The sequence below is a fragment of the Phoca vitulina genome, unplaced genomic scaffold (genome assembly GCF_004348235.1).
Source record: "Phoca vitulina isolate PV1807 unplaced genomic scaffold, GSC_HSeal_1.0 scaffold10, whole genome shotgun sequence".
NCBI classification, from domain to species: domain Eukaryota; kingdom Metazoa; phylum Chordata; class Mammalia; order Carnivora; family Phocidae; genus Phoca; species Phoca vitulina.
The window spans coordinates 35,561,083-35,582,979 of NW_022589713.1; the positions used below are offsets into that span (position 1 = coordinate 35,561,083).

At 33.5% G+C, this 21,897-nt stretch overlaps 1 protein-coding gene across 2 annotated transcripts in view; it reads right to left on the minus strand.

Moving 5' to 3' along the window:
- TOP2B (DNA topoisomerase II beta) overlaps window positions 1-21,897 on the minus strand; it is a 58,929-nt gene that overhangs the window by 32,025 nt on the left and 5,007 nt on the right. The window contains exons 2-8 of one of the 2 annotated variants that reach the window (XM_032408804.1): window positions 13,236-13,391; window positions 12,075-12,165; window positions 10,667-10,730; window positions 5,476-5,621; window positions 4,505-4,602; window positions 3,151-3,363; window positions 236-409 (exon numbers count right to left, since the gene is read on the minus strand). In XM_032408804.1, the coding sequence (XP_032264695.1) occupies window positions 236-409; window positions 3,151-3,363; window positions 4,505-4,602; window positions 5,476-5,621; window positions 10,667-10,730; window positions 12,075-12,165; window positions 13,236-13,391 (942 nt within the window). Of the gene's footprint in view, window positions 1-235; window positions 410-3,150; window positions 3,364-4,504; window positions 4,603-5,475; window positions 5,622-10,666; window positions 10,731-12,074; window positions 12,166-13,235; window positions 13,407-21,897 lie in introns of both variants that reach the window. The other variant, XM_032408803.1, reaches the window with a different exon arrangement.

A 21,897-nucleotide genomic window follows, 5' to 3' on the forward strand; every position in this document is an offset into this window, starting at 1 on the left:
AATTCATAAAATATAAATGTATTCAACTATAAACACTAATCATATAAACTCAATGCTCAATGAATGTTTATATATAAACTGTAAGAGTTATTTTCATAGAAAATAAGTTTTCATTTTCATAAGCCAATTTTTATTTCACAAAAGCAGATTTGGGGTTTTTTGTTTGTTTTTTATTTTGTTTTTAATGAAGGATTCTTCTATCACTGACATGGCAACAAAGAAATAGCACACTTACTTTTGTTGTTGCAATACTATTTACAAAGCTGATTTGCTGGAATCCCTTTTCACTCAGTGTGAGACAAACATCCCATCTTTCATTTGCAAGTTCATGAATAACTTTCAGCGCCACTCCAGTTTCATCCAACTTGTCTTTCACATAAAGATCTACATAACTGCGAAATCCATTTACCTATTAATTAGAAAACCAAAACCAATAAACAATCTTATATTGGCAGCTCAACTAGGTGAATGCCATCAGGTACTCTTACAGTTTCATTTTCCCTCATTCACAACAGCTCTTACTCCTCAGATCCAAACCTTCATGACGTCCCCCATTGTATTCCTTGATCCCTGCCTTTAAAAAGGAATTCATTTCTATATGTATCTGATAAAGAGAGGCTATGAAGGACAGGTAAATTATTATAAACTCTTTCGAAAGTTTAAGTTTTAAAATGACAAAGTAGACATCTAGTTTGAGTTCAGACATATAGAAGGCTTAAAGAAAAAAAAAAAAGAAAAGCTTCTGCCCTTCCAAGAAAACAGCTGGTCAGACAGCAAACTGATTTTTCAAGAACCCTCAAAAAAAAAAAAAAAAAAACTGAATTCACAGGACAGCTGGCCATCCTGAGTCTGAAGAGAAACAGGTGTCTATAAGGAGACACAGAACACTAACCAATTTGCTTAAGTGAGGCAGAAGCTGCCTAATGTCATATAAGCCAAAAGGAACATTAAACCAGAAATTCTGACAAGTTGCTGTAGGACAAATTTGGACAGTATGGGTATGTGAAGTACCTGAGGACTGTCATCATAAGGGGTTCCTACACTTACAGGCTTTTTCTCCAGAAACTCCAGCATGTTCTCACAGGGAAGGTCAGGGAAAATCTAGAAAAAGCTCCCCACCACGGTACTGCTGGTTGAGGGGAGAGAATAATAGCAGCCACTGGGAATTCCACCCGGGCTCCTCTCCCTTACCCATCCCAACCACAAAAACAAAAACCAAAGAAAACAAAAACCTTAATTTGCAGGGGGAAAGATACTGCTATAGAGTATTGGTAAAATATCACTATAGCTGGAATAAAATAATTCCAGCCCTACCTCATCCCACTCCCATCTCATTTAAGAAAAAAAAAAAAGTTTATTTTAAGGAGCAGGGATCCTGAAGAATACTAAATGAGAATACTGGTGGATACATGCTGCAGTTAGGGGACGAAAATAAAGGGCAGAGGAAAAATCTCTACTTCTAGAAGAGAGGTAGAAACACTTGTGAAGGCCAAACCCCTGAGACACAGGGCCAGAATGTACTCCAAAGTTTTGAGACTCAGTCAGACATAAGTATCCTACAACCTACCACCATGTTAACAGGCCTCCAATAATAACTGGATTTCAGCAGGTTGGGCTGCAGAGACAGACCCTCCTTAAGGGGCAGCTCCAAGGCAAGGCCCAAAAACAAAAGACAAAAACAAAAGAATTTTACGTTTCTGGTGCCAAAAGCAACAACAAACCTCAGTGCTAGTTAAGTACAAAAACAATAAACTGCAAACACAGCCATTTCCTGTACAGATTAAACATAAATCCTGATACTAAAGCCTATTTACTCTGTATCTACTATCCTATACAATGGGGCTGATTGTCAACAAAAGCATACGAGGCATGCCAAAAGGCAAGAAAAAACAGACTGAAAAGACAAAGCAGGGGCGCCTGGGTGGCTCAGTTGGTTAAGCGACTGCCTTCGGCTCAGGTCATGATCCTGGAGTCCCGGGATCGAGTCCCGCATCGGGCTCCCTGCTCGGCAGGGAGTCTGCTTCTCCCTCTGACCCTCCTCCCTCTCGTGCTCTCTGTCTCTTTCTCTCTCTCTCAAATAAATAAATAAAATCTTTAAAAAAAAAAAAAAAAGACAAAGACAAAGCAATCATCAGAACCAGACTCAGATATGTCACAGATGTTTTAACTATCATATAAGGCATTTAAAATAACTATGATTACTATGTTCAAGGCTCTAATGGAAAAGGTACACAATGTACAACTTCAGCAGAGAGATGGAAGCTTTAAGAAATAATCAAATGGAAATGCTAGGAATCAAAGGCACAATAGAAGATATGAAGAATGCCATCCGCAGACTCATCAACAGACATGACATATTAAAGGAAAAAATTAGTGAACTTAAAAATAGGGAAAGAGAAATTAAACAAACTGAAACACAAAGAGAAAATAGTGACTAAAGCAGAGCAAAACATTCAGGAGCTTAGGACAATACCAAACTATATAACATGTGCATAACTGGAATGCCAGAAGGAAAGATCAGCAAAGAAATATTTGAGAAATAATGGCCAAAATTTTTCCAGAATTAGTGACAGACACCAAACAGATCCAAGAAGCTCAGAAAATAGAATGAAAAAAATATACAACATCAAAAAACAAAGCCAAACCCACATATAAACACCTAAGCATACCATACTCAAAACAAAACAAAACAAAACAAAAAAGCAAAGACAAAGAGAAAATCTTCAAAGCAGCCAAAGGGAAAAATAAACACCTTACCAACAGAGGAAGAAGGATATGAACTATAGCAGAAACCATGCAAACAAGAAGACATTAAAAGAAAAATACTGTAAACCCATAATTCTATATCCAGGGAAATTCTGTATCTTTTGAAAGTAAAGGCAAATACCCTCTCAGACTGAGGGTATTTATTGCCAGACCTACCTACAAGAAATTAAAGATTTCCGGGCAGAAGAAATATGATTAATATCAGAAACTTAGATCTATACCAAGAAATTAGGCACACTGGAAATGGAATAAATGAAAGTAAAACAGAATCCTGTGTTGTATTTTTAATTGTTCTAAAAGATAACTGACTGCTTAAAGTAGTTAGATTTAACTGTAAGCTGCCCAGAAAATAACAAAGCATTTACTATTTTAGAAGACACTTACAGGCAATTTCTTTCCATTAAACATGACCTTGACCCCCTTGCATGAACCAGCCAAATCATAAGCTCTTCTGGTCATGAGGGCCACAATATCCTTGTCAAGCTTTTCCATCTTAAATTTAGACAGATCTGGTTGGAATGTTATGCATGTGTAATCTTCACCATCAAAATGCTTAATTTTGGCTTCAGAAGTCTTCATCATGTTATTCATCCATGTCTTTAAAAGAAAAAATACTCAAATATTTCTATAATGCTTCTATATTTTATTATACATAAAGACTCAGTTCATGAAATACATTCATTTACCACAACTATATCCATTTCCAGCTTTACAACAAACCAAACAAAACCTTGAAACTGATATTAGAGATGAAAAAAATTTAAAAACTACTACAGTTGTCCCTCCTCATCTATGTTCCAAGACCAGAAACCATGGAGAGTACCAAACCCTATATAAACTGTTTTTTCCATACACACCTATGATAAAGCTTACCTTATAAATTAGGCACAGTAAGAGGTTAATAATAATAAAATAGAACAATTATACTTTAATAAAAGTTATATGAATGTGGTCTTTCTCTCTCAAAATACCTTATTGTACTGTACTCAACCTTCTTGGATGATGTGAGATGATAAAATGCCTACATGACGAGATGAAGTGAGGTGAATGATGTAGTAGGCACTGTGACAGAGCATTAGGCTACTACTAACCTTCCAACGATATGTCAGAAGGAGGATCATTTGCTTCTGAACCGCGGTTGCCCACGGGTAACTAAAACCATGGAAAGTGAAACCACAGATGGCAGCAGGGGGCAGGGCGGGGGCGGACACTATTATAATAACCTCATTTGAAAATAAGCAAAATGAACTGCACTTTATATACTATTAGTAAAATAACTTTGAAATTCTTCAACATAATCATTTAGAATTTTACATAAATAAATATTATGCTTTCCCTGACCAAATTACCTTATGTAAAATTTCAAACTATTTTCAAAGGGCTACCAGAGTAAAATAAGACAGAATTTTGAAATATGAACTTGATGAATCAATGAGGAATTTATCAAATATGCTAAGTGGATACATTTCAATTAGTCTGTAAGGTTCAAGACATTACCAGTAATGCTTAACTAGGTTAAAGGAAAAGTCTACTAAATAAAGCTCTTCATTTTCAAGGAACAGGAGAAAGATTTATGTAAAATCTCCTAGGCATTCTGAAGTCTTTTTACTCTACTGACATGCTTAATGCTTTTTAAAAAAAAGTGATATAGGCATCATCGCCATTTACCTAAGGTTCTATTATCTTAGCAAAGCAACACAACACACACACACAAATATTAGACACTTTTCTATCATACCTGCTTAAAACTATGTTTGTATTCTTTGCAAGCAGTTTCTACTGTAAACTTTGTACTGAAAATATTACAAAGTTTTGCACCATAACCATTGCGACCACCTGTAAGAAAAATCAAACGTGAAAGATTTAATGAAAAGGATTTTAGGAACTTTGTTAACTTAACTACCATGGGACAGGTCTGTTGCAAAATAGTTCCACTTACTGCATTATTCAATCACCAATTGAATATTTCAGAGTATATTTAGATTTTTTCATTTAAAGAAAAATACAATTAAGATTAGCACATACAGTAATGTAAGTAACATACATTTTGTAGATTCATTAACTTCATCACAATTTCAAAAAAAATTAAGCTTGCTATCTCCTATAATCAAGTAAATCTGTGTATGAAATCTGACCTTTCTATCAAAGTTACTTCTCTATTACAAAATTTAATCTACATCACTTCCTAAAGCTCTGGCTTTAAAAAATAAATAAAAACCATCAACCCACTTGAGCAATGGAAATAAGTAGGAAAACACTGGTTTTGATCAAAGCACTTCAACTCTATTTACAAAACCTAGATTTGCAATCTTGACCCTTGTAAAACAGTTTAGAAGTAATTCAACTGATACCAAAAGACATGGTTCTCTTATGCAATAAGAAATTCACATATATAGGAATCATACATCTGATTTTCATCAGCACCCTAATTCGAAACTCAAACTGTTAGCCAGGTTAGAGTTCTAGGAGTTGTAGCATAAGGCAAAGTACTATCAATTAAGCTTTTAAAATGTCTCTGTCAGACTATAATCAAGATAATACTTACACATGATAGTTTTTTTTATAGATACTAATTCTGAAAAGAATTTTCTCACAATAAAGCTACACAGGTTTCCTTTTCTATAATACTTTACATAGGAATAGTTAAATTTTATGTTGGAAGTATAAAAAAAATTCAATAAAAATTCTGATCAGCTATTTAGACTTTACCTGTTACTTTTTTCTCATCATCATCATAGTTACTGGATGTTAAAAGCTGTCCAAAAATTAACGCTGGAACATAAACTTTCTCTACTTTGTGTTCTACTACTGGAATGCCTTTCCCATTATTCCAAATGCTTATAATATTTGATTCACTGTAAATAAACAAGCAGAGTTTAGAGCTTAACATTTCCATAAAAAGTAAAGTAATCCAGAATAAACCTAAGTAATTATAAGCAAAACTCCAGCCATTACTAATTGGAAGACACTCATCTTTCAAGAAAATACTTGCTGAGGACACACTTTTCTACCCAAGTCATAACTCAAATTAGGGCCACTAAGACCTACAAGCAATGCTGAAAAATTTCTCAGGAAAAGAAACTCTTCTCAACTTCCCAGAAAATAGTAAAAGCAGTGAAGCTTTTACCAGAAGTCAGCTCCAGATTCTGTTTTCTTTTCATCTGTATTAGCCACAATCGTCCTGCTCCATTCTACCAGCACACCACCTGTAAACCACAAGCTCTGCAGGGCCAGGAGCCATGGCCATTTTCATTCCCTAACTATTGCTGCAGTACATATGGAAAAGGACAAACAACGTGAAATGTACTCCATTCTCACCCTAAATATTACTGGGTTGTTTGCATTATGGCAATCACTGTCATAAACTAATTTTAATATTTTTAAAATATCTAGATTTTACCTATTTTAGGTTTTTTAGGTTTTCCTATCACAAAACCATCCATTTAAGCCCTGAATGGTATGCAGCAGAGGCTCCTATAGCTAAAGCAACTTGACACAGGCAGTAGTCCTGATGGAAAATTTTGAGTAGTATATACTATCATTCTGAGTAGTATATACTATAATGCCTTTACCCATTTAAAAGCCAAATTTGCAAAGAAACACAGCTTCATAACCAACACTAAGAATTGGTTTAAAAAGCTACCATTTGACAATCTGATTCATAATTATTCTTAGATATACAGTTTCACTCACACATACACACCGTAATCTCTGAAGAGGTATTAGAAGTAGTTATCACAACTAAAAAATTTGTTATAAAAGCCAAAATTAAAACCATATACCCAAGGGGAAATCAATTAATTAAATCAAATTAAGTAGGAAGGAAAGAGGGAGGGAGGGAGGGAGGGAGGGAGGAAGGAAGCAAGCAAGCAAGCTAACAAATAACTTTTAGCACATCTTCTTTCCCTAATCAGAAACCAACTTTTCTTTCCCTCACTGTCCAATACAGGTTCAACTCTTCAAATGTCCTAAGGCTCAAATTTTGATAGCATTTTTTTATTCAGATCTCCTGATCATTCTCTAGAGTCCTTAGTCATCAAGACTTACTAGTTTGTCCTTAGGTTCTTTTATTATCAGTATTCAGTCCTTTCTTTATCCCAAATGCCAATTTACCAGTCTAGACTGATATCACCTAAATACTGTAAATCAAGCTTAAAAGTCCTCTACTGCATGTTCACAGCCCATTATCCAGATCCTTAATTATCACCAAATTTAATTCCCACTATTTCACAACATGTATCCTGCTTTTCCTTCAAGTCAGTTTATTACTTGTCCTGAATGTTCATTCCCAGTTCTTCCATTTCTTTGTTTAGTGGTCTTTCCCTTGCCTTAATGTCTTTTTACTCTTTGTCTAGCCAAAATTTACCCTGAAGAGTCAGTTTATGACTTCAGTTCTCCATTAAGCCTTTTACCCAGCCTGTTAACAATGTTTCCCAACCCTCCTTATATACCAAGACTAGCCAGAAAAAAAAAAAAAAAAAAAAAATTAAATTATTGATTGGGTAACCCAGGAGATGATTAGATTATCTTGCTTGTGGGTAAACACTCTCTACAGAATACACAGCTGAATGTTTAAGTATGTAACAGTTTCAAATGGCCTACTATATAGTTTCACTTGTGCCTCCTAAAGGCAGTGGACCCTAGAAACAAGGGCCAGATACTACACTACTTTTTAAACTTCCAAATAGTTCCCAGCGTTAGGCTTAAAATTAATAAAGAAGAATTCTGAAGGAAATAAAGAAAGGCAATGAATGGAAAATTACAGATCTTAAGTATCTCAGAATGATACAAAGCTAATACACTCATGAGTAAACCTTTAAAATTGTTTTCATCAATTTAGCATATCATATATGGTACTATAATTAAGATAGGTATTTTGTAAATTCATTATCTTTATCACAGTTTACAAAAAATAAGGCTTGACATCTCCTACATTCAGTAAGTCTATATGAGTATGAAATTTGAACTTTCTATCCAAGTCACCTCTATTGAAAAATTTCAATCTATAATCTCTTCCCAGATCTGGCATTTAGTTCTGTAAGCTCTAAACAATGATTCAGAGTTCTATAACTATATTCTTTGCTCCATCAATAATCTTCACAGAAATACTAGGAAAAAGAATACTGTGTTTGAATAAGCTACAAATAAAGTTTTGAAATATTTAAAGCTAAAAAAGAAACCTGGGAAATAATCTAAATATCTAATATTCATTAACTGTTAAGAGGTTAAATTATGATATACTGACATAATAAAATAATTAGTAATAGGTTAAAAAAAGATTTAAGTAAATCTATATAAGTTAATAACAAAGGCTGTCCACAACATGTCAAATAAAAATAGAAAAAGTATATAATCCTACCTTTTAAAAAAATAAAAATGTATCTGTATACATATTTCAATATGAGTGTGTACTATTTTTTTAAAGCTACAGATTTAAGATTTTTAACCTTAAATAAACAAGAATAGTTAAACTAGAAGGACTGTTAGAACTCTGGTTAATGTGCTTTCCACATTTGTTTTTAATCAGATAGACACCAGCAAATACTAACAATCGTATAGAGTTTTAAGCTCCTTTGTAAAAAGGTGCTTCAATTTCTCTAATTTTCTAAAAGAGCTGTCCAAATTCTGCATGGTACCCCTTGCTAATGTATTCTTATGCCTTTTACAACCATGGTTGTTATTTAAATTTTATCCCCATATTACAGAGTACTATTGACAGAGTAAGAGGTAAGCTGTGCTGTATAGCCTCCACACTTAACCCATTAACTATCAAAATTTAACCTGTCCTTTACACAGAGTTCAGGTACACACATGCACAAAGAAAAATTTTAAATCTGCTATACAAAATGTTAAAAAGAATGAAACAGAGGGTATCAAAAATGGACAGCAAAAAAAAACTGGGTCAACGAAATAAACTACAGAATAGCATGTTTTCCCATTTCAATTCTGCTTTTAAATAACTTCTTAAATAAGAAATCTAAAATTGTCTCTGAAATGAAATTCATTTTTATAAAAACAGCATTAATTCTGTGTTAATACATAGTAAAAGAAAAAATAAGGAATGAGCTTATGGGAGGAAATTCACAAAAGACAAAATGTTATGGTTAAAATTCAGAAACACAATATAAATAAATAACAAAATATAAGGATCAGCAACATCTCCCAAAATGCTTGTCTATTGCCAACTGTAAATATATATTTTAATATTTAAACATATATTAAAATATATACTATATATTTCAATTAAAAGCAGGAGAAAGATTCAATAGTCTCTCACCAATGATTTATAAACAAAAAAATAAAATTCACACCTTCTTCCGTGGAAGTAGCTATGAATTTTTGTCATGTTGAAATAAAAGAACTTTCTAGCAGAACTAATTAAAATAACAGAGATAAATTAGAAAAACTGGTATCTGATTGTCATTAAGAACCAAATAAATTTAGTTATAATCTATGTCACAACAAAAACACTGTTGACTGAAAAGGGAGAAAGAAATCACTAAAGGCATTAGTTACATAGAATTACTCTGTCCAGAATCTGTAATAAATTTAAAGGTAAAGCACGCCACCAAGAGCCACTATTCAGTCTACAGAGTTGTTTTATAGCTCACTTCTTGATCACTTTGTTATGACAGGATTCTATGTAAGCTGTTTAAGTCCATGTTGTTGGATTAATGTGGCCAAAATAATTAAGATAAAAAGAACCAACTGTAACTGTAACCATGTTCATCAAGAATGTATTTAAGAGAGCCCCTTCTTCCTTAGTTTTCAGTCTTTCCATTCTGAATTTTAAAAAGCTTAAAGATATCTAACATTCAACATCTATTACTATTCACTAGCTAGCTCTCCTAAAGCATAATAAATGATATTGTTTTTAACTGACAATTTTCTAAATACAGAAGAAAGGGAATCTTGAAGCTAAAATTTCCTTAAAACTATTTTAAACTTCTGCATAAATTACAATTTATAAATGTCCTGTGCATCTAACCACATAAATCCTCAAGAATGTATTCATTCTAGAAAGGATCCAAATGGGGGAAAAAAAATGAAAGAAAAAGAAAATCTGGAACTTCATAGTTATGTAGTAGTTATGTGGTAATATTTTAATACACAGCTATCTTCATGGTATAACCAAATGTAAGTTATATTTTCATATATAAATATACATTAATCTTAACCATACCATCTAAAATTAGATTAGTGACAATAAGACTATACCTGAATTGGTTAAATTTTCATGTTAGAGAAAATTCTTAACATCATTCTAAATTACTAATAAAATTATAAATGTAAATGTAATGCAATATTTTACAAAAGGCATGCTATTGAAAACAGGGTCAATGTAACAGTAATATTTCTAAGTTAAAATGGTATTATTTTCACTCCCCTTCAGTTCTCCAAAACAAATCACCATAGTGAGATCTAATTAGCTGAATGCCTGGTATATATTTTATAATATCAGCAGTTCCTAATTTACAAATGATGTTATAAATAATGGAAAAGCCCAAATATTGGTCTTAACAAATAAATTTAATCCATAATATAACTGGGACTAGTACTAGCAATAGCACTTAACCTTGACTCTCAAAGCAAAGGCAAGAAGGAAAGATTGAGGGACTACTGTAATCACCTTCAACAATATCCACAGCATCAAAGAGGAAGAAAAATGGGTTTCCAAGTGTTCCCATAAGGAAGTACTTTGGAGTAAAAGATCATGAATGACAGAGGAAACTATAAAAGTATAGTATATTCTGGCTAAAAGAGGCAAAAATAACAAGATCTCAAGCAACAGGGAAACTTTAGGAGTACTAATTGTATACAGTATTCATTTGAGGAGTATTTGGGGACTATCAGAATAAAACGACTTCGCATAAAAAAGTTAAACTTGAAATATACTTACGGATCAATAGAAACTTTAATACAGGTCATATTCTTATCCCTCTGTTTATTGTCAGCTGCATTAACTACAAATTAAATATTTTGATGAGTAATAAAATAAAGTTATATAAACAAATATATGACAACTGCATGTATATCCCTACTTAATATAAACATTTATATATGGTAATAGTTATTGAAATTATTGATACTAACTTCTAATAAAAACTTTATTTTCTAAATAATATTCTTAAATTTTATATCACACTAAATTACTGTTATGTCTTTTACTACAAAATGGGGGGAGGGGAAGGGCAGATTTTGTGATATATAAAAATAAAAACAAACATCTGCAGGTTACAACGCCCTAATCCAGGTTAGATCTAAAAGAAAAAAATTGAGTTTAATTATATTTTATCTTGGAAACAACTACTTTCTCCTGATCTTCAAAAAACTTGTGGTTTTATAGACAGGTTGAGCTAAAATCAGTTATTTTTAAATTAGAAAGACAAAGTCTTCAGCATCCTTAGAAATCAAAATTCTAAATCCTATGCACTTTAATTGATAATATATTTGCATACGTTAACCACTGCTGTGGTTAGACACATGACTACACAAATTTTAACACAAGCTAGCTGTCAAATTCAACTTCAATCATAGAAAAAATATGTTCCTGATAAACACTATGTAACATAAAAGTAAAATCGAGTGGATAGCTGGGAAGCAAGAGTGAAAAGTATAAAATACAAGAAACCAGTTTTATTCCCCTATCCTTTCCCCAAAGAAGGACCAGAACAAGCTCAGAGAGACCCACACAACCCAGCTGTCTAGGAAACTTCAAGTGGCACTGATAAGGTGGCAGAGCCCAGAGTCTCTAGAAAGTGCTTGGCTAAAAATATTTCCAAAATGCAAGCATTCCCTAGGAATCAATTAAGCATCCACACTTCATTGTGATTTCATTTATCATGTGCTTTGGAAAAAAAGAGATCATTCAGAGCAATGGTTGTTAAACTTGGCTGCCCAATAGAAATTCCTGATTTGTTGGTGAAAACCCCAATTTTACATGTCTCATAGCAAACTCACCAAATCTGCAAGGATCAGGCCCTGTAATCTCTATTTTTAACATGCCCCTCAGGTGACTGGTATGAATGCAATCTTCAGATGACTACACTTACAAGATTATAAACCAACTGTGGATTACTGATCAAATAACACATTCACTTTACAGATAAACGCAAAGACATGATGTGCACAGATATGAAAATATTACAGTGAGTACAAAATTTTCTGAAGAACATTTATATTCAGCATAGAAGCCAGAGATATGCCTTTAAAATTTATACAGTAAGTCTGGCTTTATATACACACATACACACACACACACACACACCAAAGGACACAGAGGAGTTAAATCTTAGGCAAATACTCACCCAAAATTTCATCAAAGATCTTGTATAAACCTGGCACAAAGGTAACCTCTCTGCAATTCATTCCTACATCTTCATCATACACCCACATTAGCTGCATTGTAAGAAAAATTGAAAAGGACTTATGGGGTAAAAAAAGCATTTAACATCAGTTTTACATAGTATAAACCCACATCTGTCATTTCCCCTGTAAATACTTAGATCTTCAAAGTAGAAAAACATATACTACTTCAGTTACACTCAACTTCAGTATATGCATATTCAATTTAAATAACTTCAAAATTGAGATCTTATTCATTTTGTATTGAGTCTGTATTCTTATTTATAAAGTCAGCTTATTAATATAAGGCACCAAGAATTGTTAGAAATGATATTTAAATAAAACAGAAAAAATCTTATATTAACTTTACACTTTTACTTCATGTTTTATATTTTTCTATAAGGAGCACAGAGTAAAATAATATGAACACAGCATGACTTTGGAGCCAGAGATCTAGCTTTAAACCCAGCTCTTACTAGTTGAGGGATCTGAACAAGTTATTTAAATTTATTTAAACTTCAGGGGTGCCTGGGTGACTCAGAGGCTCAGTCCTTAAGCATCTGCCTTGGCTTAGGTCCTGATCCCAGAATCCTGGGATGGAGCCGGCTCCCTGCTCAGCGGGAAGCCTGCTTCTCCCTCTCTCACTCCCCCCGCTTGTATTCCTTCTCTCACTGTGTCTCTGTCAAATAAATAAATAAAATCTTAAAAAAAAAAAACACTTCAGTTTCCTCATCTATAAAATGGGGATAACAGTACCTACTTTCTAAAATTGTTAGAATCAGACAAGATAATATGTGCAAGCCAAGTCCATAGTAAGCATTAGTCATTAGTGTATATGTACACGTTCTAGAATTTGAAGCAAACCACACATAAATGTAAGGACTTTTAAAAAGTTCACACACTACCATTTTACTCTATACTTCTTACCTCTGATAGTTTATATCTCCTAGTTTTTTTATCTTTAGCAGAAAATGAAGACATTTCTACCTCTCTTACATCTCTCGCTCTACTCTATGAGCACAGACATGAAATAATGTACTTACAAAGTATACAATCACAAAAAATTTACTAAAAAGTACATATAGATACACATCTCCTAATCTCAAAATTTAACAAATAATTACCTGTGTCAATGGTTCCACTGACCCAATATATGTATCAGGACGAAGGAGAATATGTTCAAGTTGTGTCTTTTTCTGATATACTCTCTCAACAGACAACTTCTTTGAAGAATCATTTTTGTTTGCAGTTTCTGACTCTTCTTTTTTTGCAGCATTGTTCTGATCAAAAAGAGTCTAAAATTAACCAAAAAATCAAATTTAAATAACCTACCAAGGGGTAAACTAAAATGTATATGGACACATACCATAGGTTTTCTTTTTAATGACAAAATTATCTCTCAGGTTGATTTTTAAGTCTTAAAGAGAACACAGGTCTATTTACTGACAGTCCAGTTCTTTTTATAGTACAGTGTAAAACTGCAGTTTTGACTAAGGTATAGTCACCAGAATAGCTAGAAATGCCTACATCTCTTCAATCCAGAAATATAAACATTTCCCAATTCTGTAAGTTATCAAGTTAATTTTTATAGCCCTCAAAACTTTCCAAGAAATACGAGTTCTGGCCAGGTTATAGGTTCACAATAACTGAACCTGGCTACCTGCAGGAGTCTTCAAATCTATATTATCAGTTCCCTGCCATTAAGCCACTGAAGATTATTTTAAAGGGTGGGCAAAAGTAACCTACACAAAATAGTGACTATGTAGTTAATATACACTGATATGGCTGAAAACACTAAGCATGGCTTATGAAATCTCAAATTTCACACTTTTATAGGTCATTCCAATAATTCCTTATAAATCAGTGCTAGGTGCCCCATTACTGAGGCACCCGCTGATTCTAGTTTTTGTGCCAGTTCCAAGGAAACAGAGGTTGGTGATCCTAATTCTAACCATTCCTACAGTAGATAAGGATCACAAACTCGAATTCCCAAGGTCTGGAGATTTCCCTGTCGTTTTTTTTCCTTTTATTTTTTATTATGTTATGTTAATCATCATACATTACATCATTAGTTTTTGATGTAGTGTTCCATGATTCATTGTTTGCGTATAACACCCAGTGCTCCATTCAGTATGTGCCCTCTTTAATACCCATCACCAGGCTAACCCATCCCCCACCCCCCTCCCCTCTAGAACCCTCAGTTTGTTTCTCAGAGTCCATAGTCTCTCATGGTTCATCTCCCCCTCCGATTCCCCCACTTCATTTTTCCCTTCCTACTATCTTTTTTTTTTTTTTTTAAACATATAATGTATTATTAGTTTCAGAGATACAGGTCTGTGATTCAACAGTCTTACACAATTCATAGCGCTCACCATAGCACATACCCTCCCTAATGTCCCTGTCTTCTTAATAGCAGAAAACACACTCACTCCTTCTAGAATTCCCTAATATTGACGAATAAGACATGCCACTAAAATGGCTATAATGGCATGTTTTTTCACAGTCAAAAAATAATTCACATATTAGAAACAATGAAAATTGAGATATCTTCACAAGTCTTTGAACTTAAGCAGAAATGAAGCAGTCAGAAGACAAACAATAGAAGAGATTTTATGAATTTGAACAAGCAATAAACCACTTTAATTCAGGTCCTACACATAGCCATACCATTATCTTTAAAGTTAATATTTGAAAAAAAGTCATTACATAGTCTACATTTAAAACATGTAATGTTTAAAAATCAAATACATGGGCGACTGGGTGGCTCAGATGGTTAAGCGACTGCCTTTGGCTCAGGTCATTATCCTGGAGTCCCAGGTTCAAGTCCTGCATGGGGGCTCCCTGCTCAGCAGGGAGTCTGCTTCTCCCTCTGACCCTCCCCACGTCTCGTGCTCTCTCTCTCTCTCTCTCCCTCTCGAATAAATAAAATCTTAAAAAAAAAAAAAAAACCAAATACATAACCTCGAGCAGTCTAAACCAGGACAAGAACTGTAATGTACAAACACTATGGAAATTCAAATAATTATAATCTTCCAGTACCATAAATTTTAAATAAAATTAAAGAGACTTAATATTGCAAAAAAAAAAGTATTATAAACAACTCATTTTCTATATTTTAAACTATATTCTTATACATTCTTTCATTTATAAGGTTACCCATTAACACTGCTCTGAGTCAATTAAAAATAGCTTTGGACAAAGGAAAGTAAGTGTTTCATAAAATCTTCATAGTCTATTACTGTCAAGAGTTAGATGATGAACTAGCCAGAAATATACATTTTAAAAATACCAGTTTCCAAATTTCTAATCCTGTTCCTTGCTTTTCATGAGACAGCTAATTAATTCATAGAAACAAATCCAAAAGTAAAAGCACAACTGATTTTGTATAATGGGTCATCAGAATAGTAAGGACTAAGATCACACTCTTAGCAGTGTTTAAAGACAATAAATGCTATGGAATCAAAGGGAGGTAACTTCTTACCATTAACTTAGAACTGCTTGCAATCATTGGCATAAAGGTCAGGAACTTATAATAACCATGCAAGTAAAAGCTTTCTGATCCCAGGCTACTACTCCAAATCCCACAACAAAGAAAACATCTTCAAGATTAGACTTAATCAAAGACTCACGTTTACCTAATTGGGGCTTCTGTGTTTGGCCCTGATGAATTACACTTAACTAAAAGGAGAACAAGTAGGGAAAATAAGGATAAAGTCCTTTATCACTCCTTTTTCAAGAATTTACAACTTCTCCCATATTCCCTCACTACCAATCACTTCTTCCTCCCAAATGGATACTTGAGAATAAGGAATGCTTGGCTTGCACCTAACACATCCCTATCAAGTTCAAAAGTTGTCATTCTTGCTAGGGTAATGTCTCAAAAATCAGAGAACAAGTGAGATGTAGTTGGCTTTGTCAAACAAGATTACTATTTGTAATGTTCTCTAGGAATATTATATAAATATTAAAAATAAGTTGGACAATATACTTAAAGTATTTTATGTCAAAATGTTTTTTCCTAAATATATGACACATGTTAAGGAAAGAAAAAAAGGAACCATTTTATTTAAAGTAATGAAAAGCATTAAGGAACATATTATTTATAGAATATCATAATAAAAGATGTTTTGAGATCTTTGTCAATATTTCAACTCTGGTTTATATTAAATAATTTCTAAAACTTGCATATAAACCTTTAAACCTGGATATTTCGTTGAGTAAATATTTTTAGTTACATTTACCAAAAATTATTTGTGTTGACTATATAAACTTCTATTGCTATATCTTTTATGTAAAGATATTATGTAATCAAGTATTTTTAAATTAGTAGCTTATTAAAACTTAACTGTTTAGTGACCAAAATTACAAGGCTATATTAAAAATGAGCCCATTTTCATCAGAAAAAATCTATATAATATATACACATAGGAAAAAATATAAAATATACCCAACAGAATATCAAAATTATCTGTAAGAAGTAGAAATATAAGTTATTTTTATTTTTTCTGATACACATTTTCCAATTTTCTACAACAAACACATATAGAAGTACTTTAAAAGCTTATTAGCGCATGTATGTGAAAACATAATTACACTAGAATAAAACTGAAGGTTTCTTTTTTCTAGTGGCACTGTTAATACCTACCTATTACTTCTGCAGTCCCAACTTTCTCACTAGAATTTAGGCAAAAAGGTAAGTGAAACCAAAATAAACAAGACTGGCAAGTTTGGCAGAGTAGAAAACAGAAATTAACATTGCAGTCAAATTTGTCTTTTACTTTCCCATTCTCAACAAATGGTAGTTTGCACTGCTCACTGGCTCACTAGAAGCAAACAGAAAGAGGAGGTTCTCTCCTAAGAGGTCTAAGTTTTTCTCACAGAAACCTAAAATGGTATCTTTTAGCTTGTCTTTATTAGCAGAAAGTTGCCCCCTGAATAATGTCCAGGCCACTAAAAATCAAACTCTGGGGATGAGGGGACAGACAGCAATTACACCACCCCCTCAATGGGATGGCCCCATCCCTAGGATAAGTATAAATACAAACACCTTGGGACTGAGAACTAAGTAAAATGAGAAAAATCTATTGATCATCTTCCCTACAGCTCTTATTGTCACTATCTCTAGGAAAGAAGAAAGAAGAAAAAAGAAGAGAAAAGAAAAGAAAGATTAGAAAAGAAAAAGGAAAGAAAGATCAGAAAAGAAAAAGGAAAGAAAGATCACCTGGAGTAGTTCTTCAGTTTTAACACTGTTACTAATAATATTCAGAAGAGAGATCATGAAATTAGCTTGAACACAAACAGATCAGCAAACTCCTATCTACACATTTACAAAAGTACTCTCAATCACACAAATGATAAAGGAGACTGATATATATCTGGTATCTGTAGGCTAAAAGAATTATGCTCATTTTGAGGGTGGGGGAGCTAAACTTTCCACATAAATGTCAGTACATTCAGGTTTTCATTAACAATTTATTTGGTTTACTTGTAAATCCACCAGTTTTCCCACCGTTATTAGCTCTATTTGAGAAGTTGAAAAATTCTTCTTGAATTGTAATAATCTCCTCATCCTCATGTTTAATTGAGACAAGTATATGTTGGCACAGAGGTTTGATTTTTAAATTTGTTTTTGTTGCTGTTGCTGTTGTATTAGTTTTTTTGTTTTTCAAGTCCTTGTTTCACTAATTTTTTTAATGCTTTTTAAGTTTTTGAATTATGCTCATTTTAAACACTGAAAAGAAGAGGTCTTTTGATTCAAAATAATGATTTAACCTTTTCTTATTCTTATTATGTTCATAGTAGTAAAATATCTTGTACTACAGTGATTGACTTAAGTAGTCCACATTAAATAAAAATTCACAATACACCCTTAAAAATAATCAATTACCAAAATCATTCTAAATAAATTTTAAGGTTTGCTAAAACTGAAAACTTACAATTTAGGTTTTTTGTAATTTATTTTACTGCCTAAATTTGTGTGGACAAAACACCAAGCTATTTATAGTAATAAATAATTCCAGCATCTAATAACATTAGAATATAAGAAATCAGAGCAACATTTTCATTCCCATATAAAACTAAAGACAATAAAAATGTAAAATAACCCCATATGAAAATATCCTCCACAAATCTAAAAACATTTTAATTCTATTCTTTGTGGTTTACACATCTGATGCCATCCATAACTGACTTTTTCTGAAGTTCAAAAGCTGGCTGCCAAATTAAACAATGCATTGTTGGGAATTTCTTAATTATAACAAAAACATCAAAATAATACATAAAATCCATATTAAAATATTAATCTATTTTAAGCACTTTTCTAATATTGCTAACTCCTAGTGAAAGAATATAGATCTAATACTTTTATCCAAAACTCAACCTTTATCAAGAATACTTCTCAAAAAAAAAGAGTACTTCTCAACCACCAGAAAAACATTGCAATAAAACAAAAAAAAAATTTTTTTTAAAGATTTTATTTATTTATTTGACAGAGAGAGAGACAGTGAGAGAGGGAACACAGCAGGGGGAGTGGGAGAGGGAGAAGCAGGCTTCCCGCTTGAGCAGGGAGACCGATGCGGGGCTCGATCCCCGGACCCTGGGATCATGACCTGAGCTGAAGGCAGACGCTTAATGACTGAGCCACCCAGGCGCCCCATAAAACAAATTTTTTATTTCAGACTGAATATGTACCAAGACCATCCTGTCAAGAAAAGAAAAAAAAGATTCTTCCATGCAGAACTGTCACGTGAGATATAGCAATTTGGGGCAATCACCCAGTTCCTGTTTTTCTGTGAGAGAATGAATTGCTGCCAAAGAGGGGAAAGGAGATGGTTTGCCAGTTGGTGCTAAAAAGGAACTGAGCCACTCATTCACATAATCGGCACAGAAATCTCACCATCACCAAGCCAACAAGAGTGGCACTAGCAAAACCTTGGCAACAAGCCTCTTCTCCTATCTTCTATAAACGACCCCCTCAGACTTCACATTACCCTTTTGTTTCATCTCCTCCCCTTCTGAAACTCCCTCAAGTCAGCCATGCTTTGATGTTCCTTTCACTCATATTTCACCCATGTAACAATAGAGAGAGCCAGGCTATCTATCCACCATTAATGAAAACAAAACCAACACTTTGTCTTCCGTCTATGCTCTTCAAGAAATGCCCTCCCACACCAAGGGACAAGGAAAGAGACGGAAGGTGAGGGATACTTAAGATCATAAGGAATGTTTAAATGTCCACTGTGAAAATAAAAAGTACACTTTCTCTAAAAGGCATCCAAATTGGAAAGTAAGAAATAAAATTGTCATTATTTGCAGATGACATGTAAAATAAAAACCTAAGGACTCCACAAAAAACTATTAAAAACACACCAATCCAGTAAAGTCGCAGAATACAAAATCAATACACATAACTGTTGTGTTTCTGTACAATAATAAACTATCAGAAAGAGGAATTAACAATCCCATTTACAACTGAACCAAAAAGAATACTTAGGAATAAATTTAACCAGGGAGGTGAAAGACCCATACACTGAAAACTAAGACACTGATGAAAAGAAACTGAAGACAGAAATAATGGACAGACATTCCATGCCCATGGACTGGAATAATTAATATTGTTTAAAAGTCCCTACTATAGGGGAGCCTGGGTGGCTCAGTTGGTTGAGTGTCCAATGCTTGATTTTGGCTCAGGTCGTCATCTCAGGGTCATGAGATTGAGCCCAGCAGTAGGCTCTGCGCTGAGCATGGAGCCTGCTTAAGATTCTCTCTCTCCTTCTCCCTCTGCCCCTCCCCACTCTCACTCTCTGTCTTAAAAAAATAAATAAAAAGTAAAAAATAAAAGTCCTTATCCCTATCAAAATTCCAACAGCATTTTTCACAGAAATAAAACCATCTTAAAATTTGTATGGAACCACAAAGGCCCTAAATAGCCAAAGCAATCTTGAAAAAGAAAAGAGCTAGAGGTATCCCAGTCACCAGTTTCAAACTATACTAAAAGCCACAGTAATCAAAACAGTACGGTACTGGCATAAAAAAGACCAACTGAACAGAACAGAGAGCCCAGAAATAAACCCACACATACGTGGTCAATTAATTTATGATAAAAGAGCCAATAATATAAAATGGGGAAACGACAGTCTCTTCAATAAATAAATGGTGCTGGCACAGCCACAACTGGACAGACACATGCATCAATGAAATTGGACCCCTATCTTACCTATACAGAAAAATTAACTCAAAATGAATTTAAAGACTTGTACAGAAGCTCCTTGATGTAGGTCTTGACAATGATTTTTTTTTTTTTTGAAACTGACACGAAAAGCAAAGGCAACAAAAGCAAAAATAAATAAGACTACATCACACTAAAAAGCTTCTGCACTGCAAAGGAAACCACAAACAAAAACGAAAAGGCACCCACTGAATAGGAGAAAATATTTGCAAATGATAAATCTGATAAGGGGTTAATACCCAAAATATATAAAGAACTCCAACAACTCAATAGCAAGAAAAAATCAGATTAAAAAACGGGCAGAGGATCTGAATAAACATTTTTCCAAAGAAGACATACAGATGGCCAACAGGCACATGAAAAGACATGAAACATCACTAATCATCAGGGAAATGCAAATCAAAACCACAATAAGATACTACCTCACACTTGTCAGGATGGCTATTATCAAAAGGACAAGAAATAACAAGTGTTGACAAGAATGTGGAAAAAAGGGACCCCTCGTGCACTGTTGGTAGGAATATAAATTGGTGTAGCCACTATGGAAAACAGTATGGAGTTTCCTCAAAAAAATTATAAACATAATTACCACATGATCCAGCAATTCCATTTCTGGGCATTTATCCAAAGAAAACAAAAACACTTATTTGGAAAGATATACGCATCCCCATGTTCACTGTAGCATTATTTACAAGAACCAAGACACACAAGCAACCTAAGTACCCAGTGATAAACGGGTAAAGAAAATGTAGTATACACACACACACACACACACACAGGAATATCTTCATAAAAAAAGAAGGAACTTTTTACCATTTGAGACATGAGTGAACCTTGAGAGCATTATGCTAAATGAAATAAGTCAAAGAGAGAAAGACAAATCCTGTATGATCTTACTTATACGTGGACTCTAAAAACAAAACAAAAACCCTGAATTCGGGGCTAGAGGGAGCAACATGGTTGAAGGTGACCAATAGGTACAAACTTCCAGTTATAAAATAAGAAGTCCTGGGAATGTAATGTACAGCATGGTGACTATGGTTAACAATACTGCATTGTATATTTAAAAGTTGCTAGGAGAATAAATAAAAGTCCCCATCACAAGAAAAAAATTATAACTGTGTGGTGATGAATGTTGGCTTATTGTGGTGATTTCACATTTAAAAAAAAAAAACTCACTCTGAGGCAAAAGATAGGAAAGTTCTTTTCAAGTGATTTGAAAAAAAAGACACATGGGTGTGTACCCACCTGAGGGCTTATTATGCGGCAGCATTATGGGAAGTATATGGATAATCTCAATCAATCCCTCATAAGAGCTCCATGAAGCAGACATCGCTATCATGATTCCCTTTCTACAGATGAGGAAATGGAAGTCTGAAGAAGTGTTTTCCCAAAGCTAACAAAGCTAGTACTTGAAGAAGCTGAATTATGAAACCACGTGATCTGATTTCATAGCCCATAATCTTAAAAAAGCGTTGTTAAACAAGATACATATACCCTGAAAAGGATATTTCCTAGCTTTTTGTGTGAAAGTAAAAGAAAGGTTATTACAAAGAGAT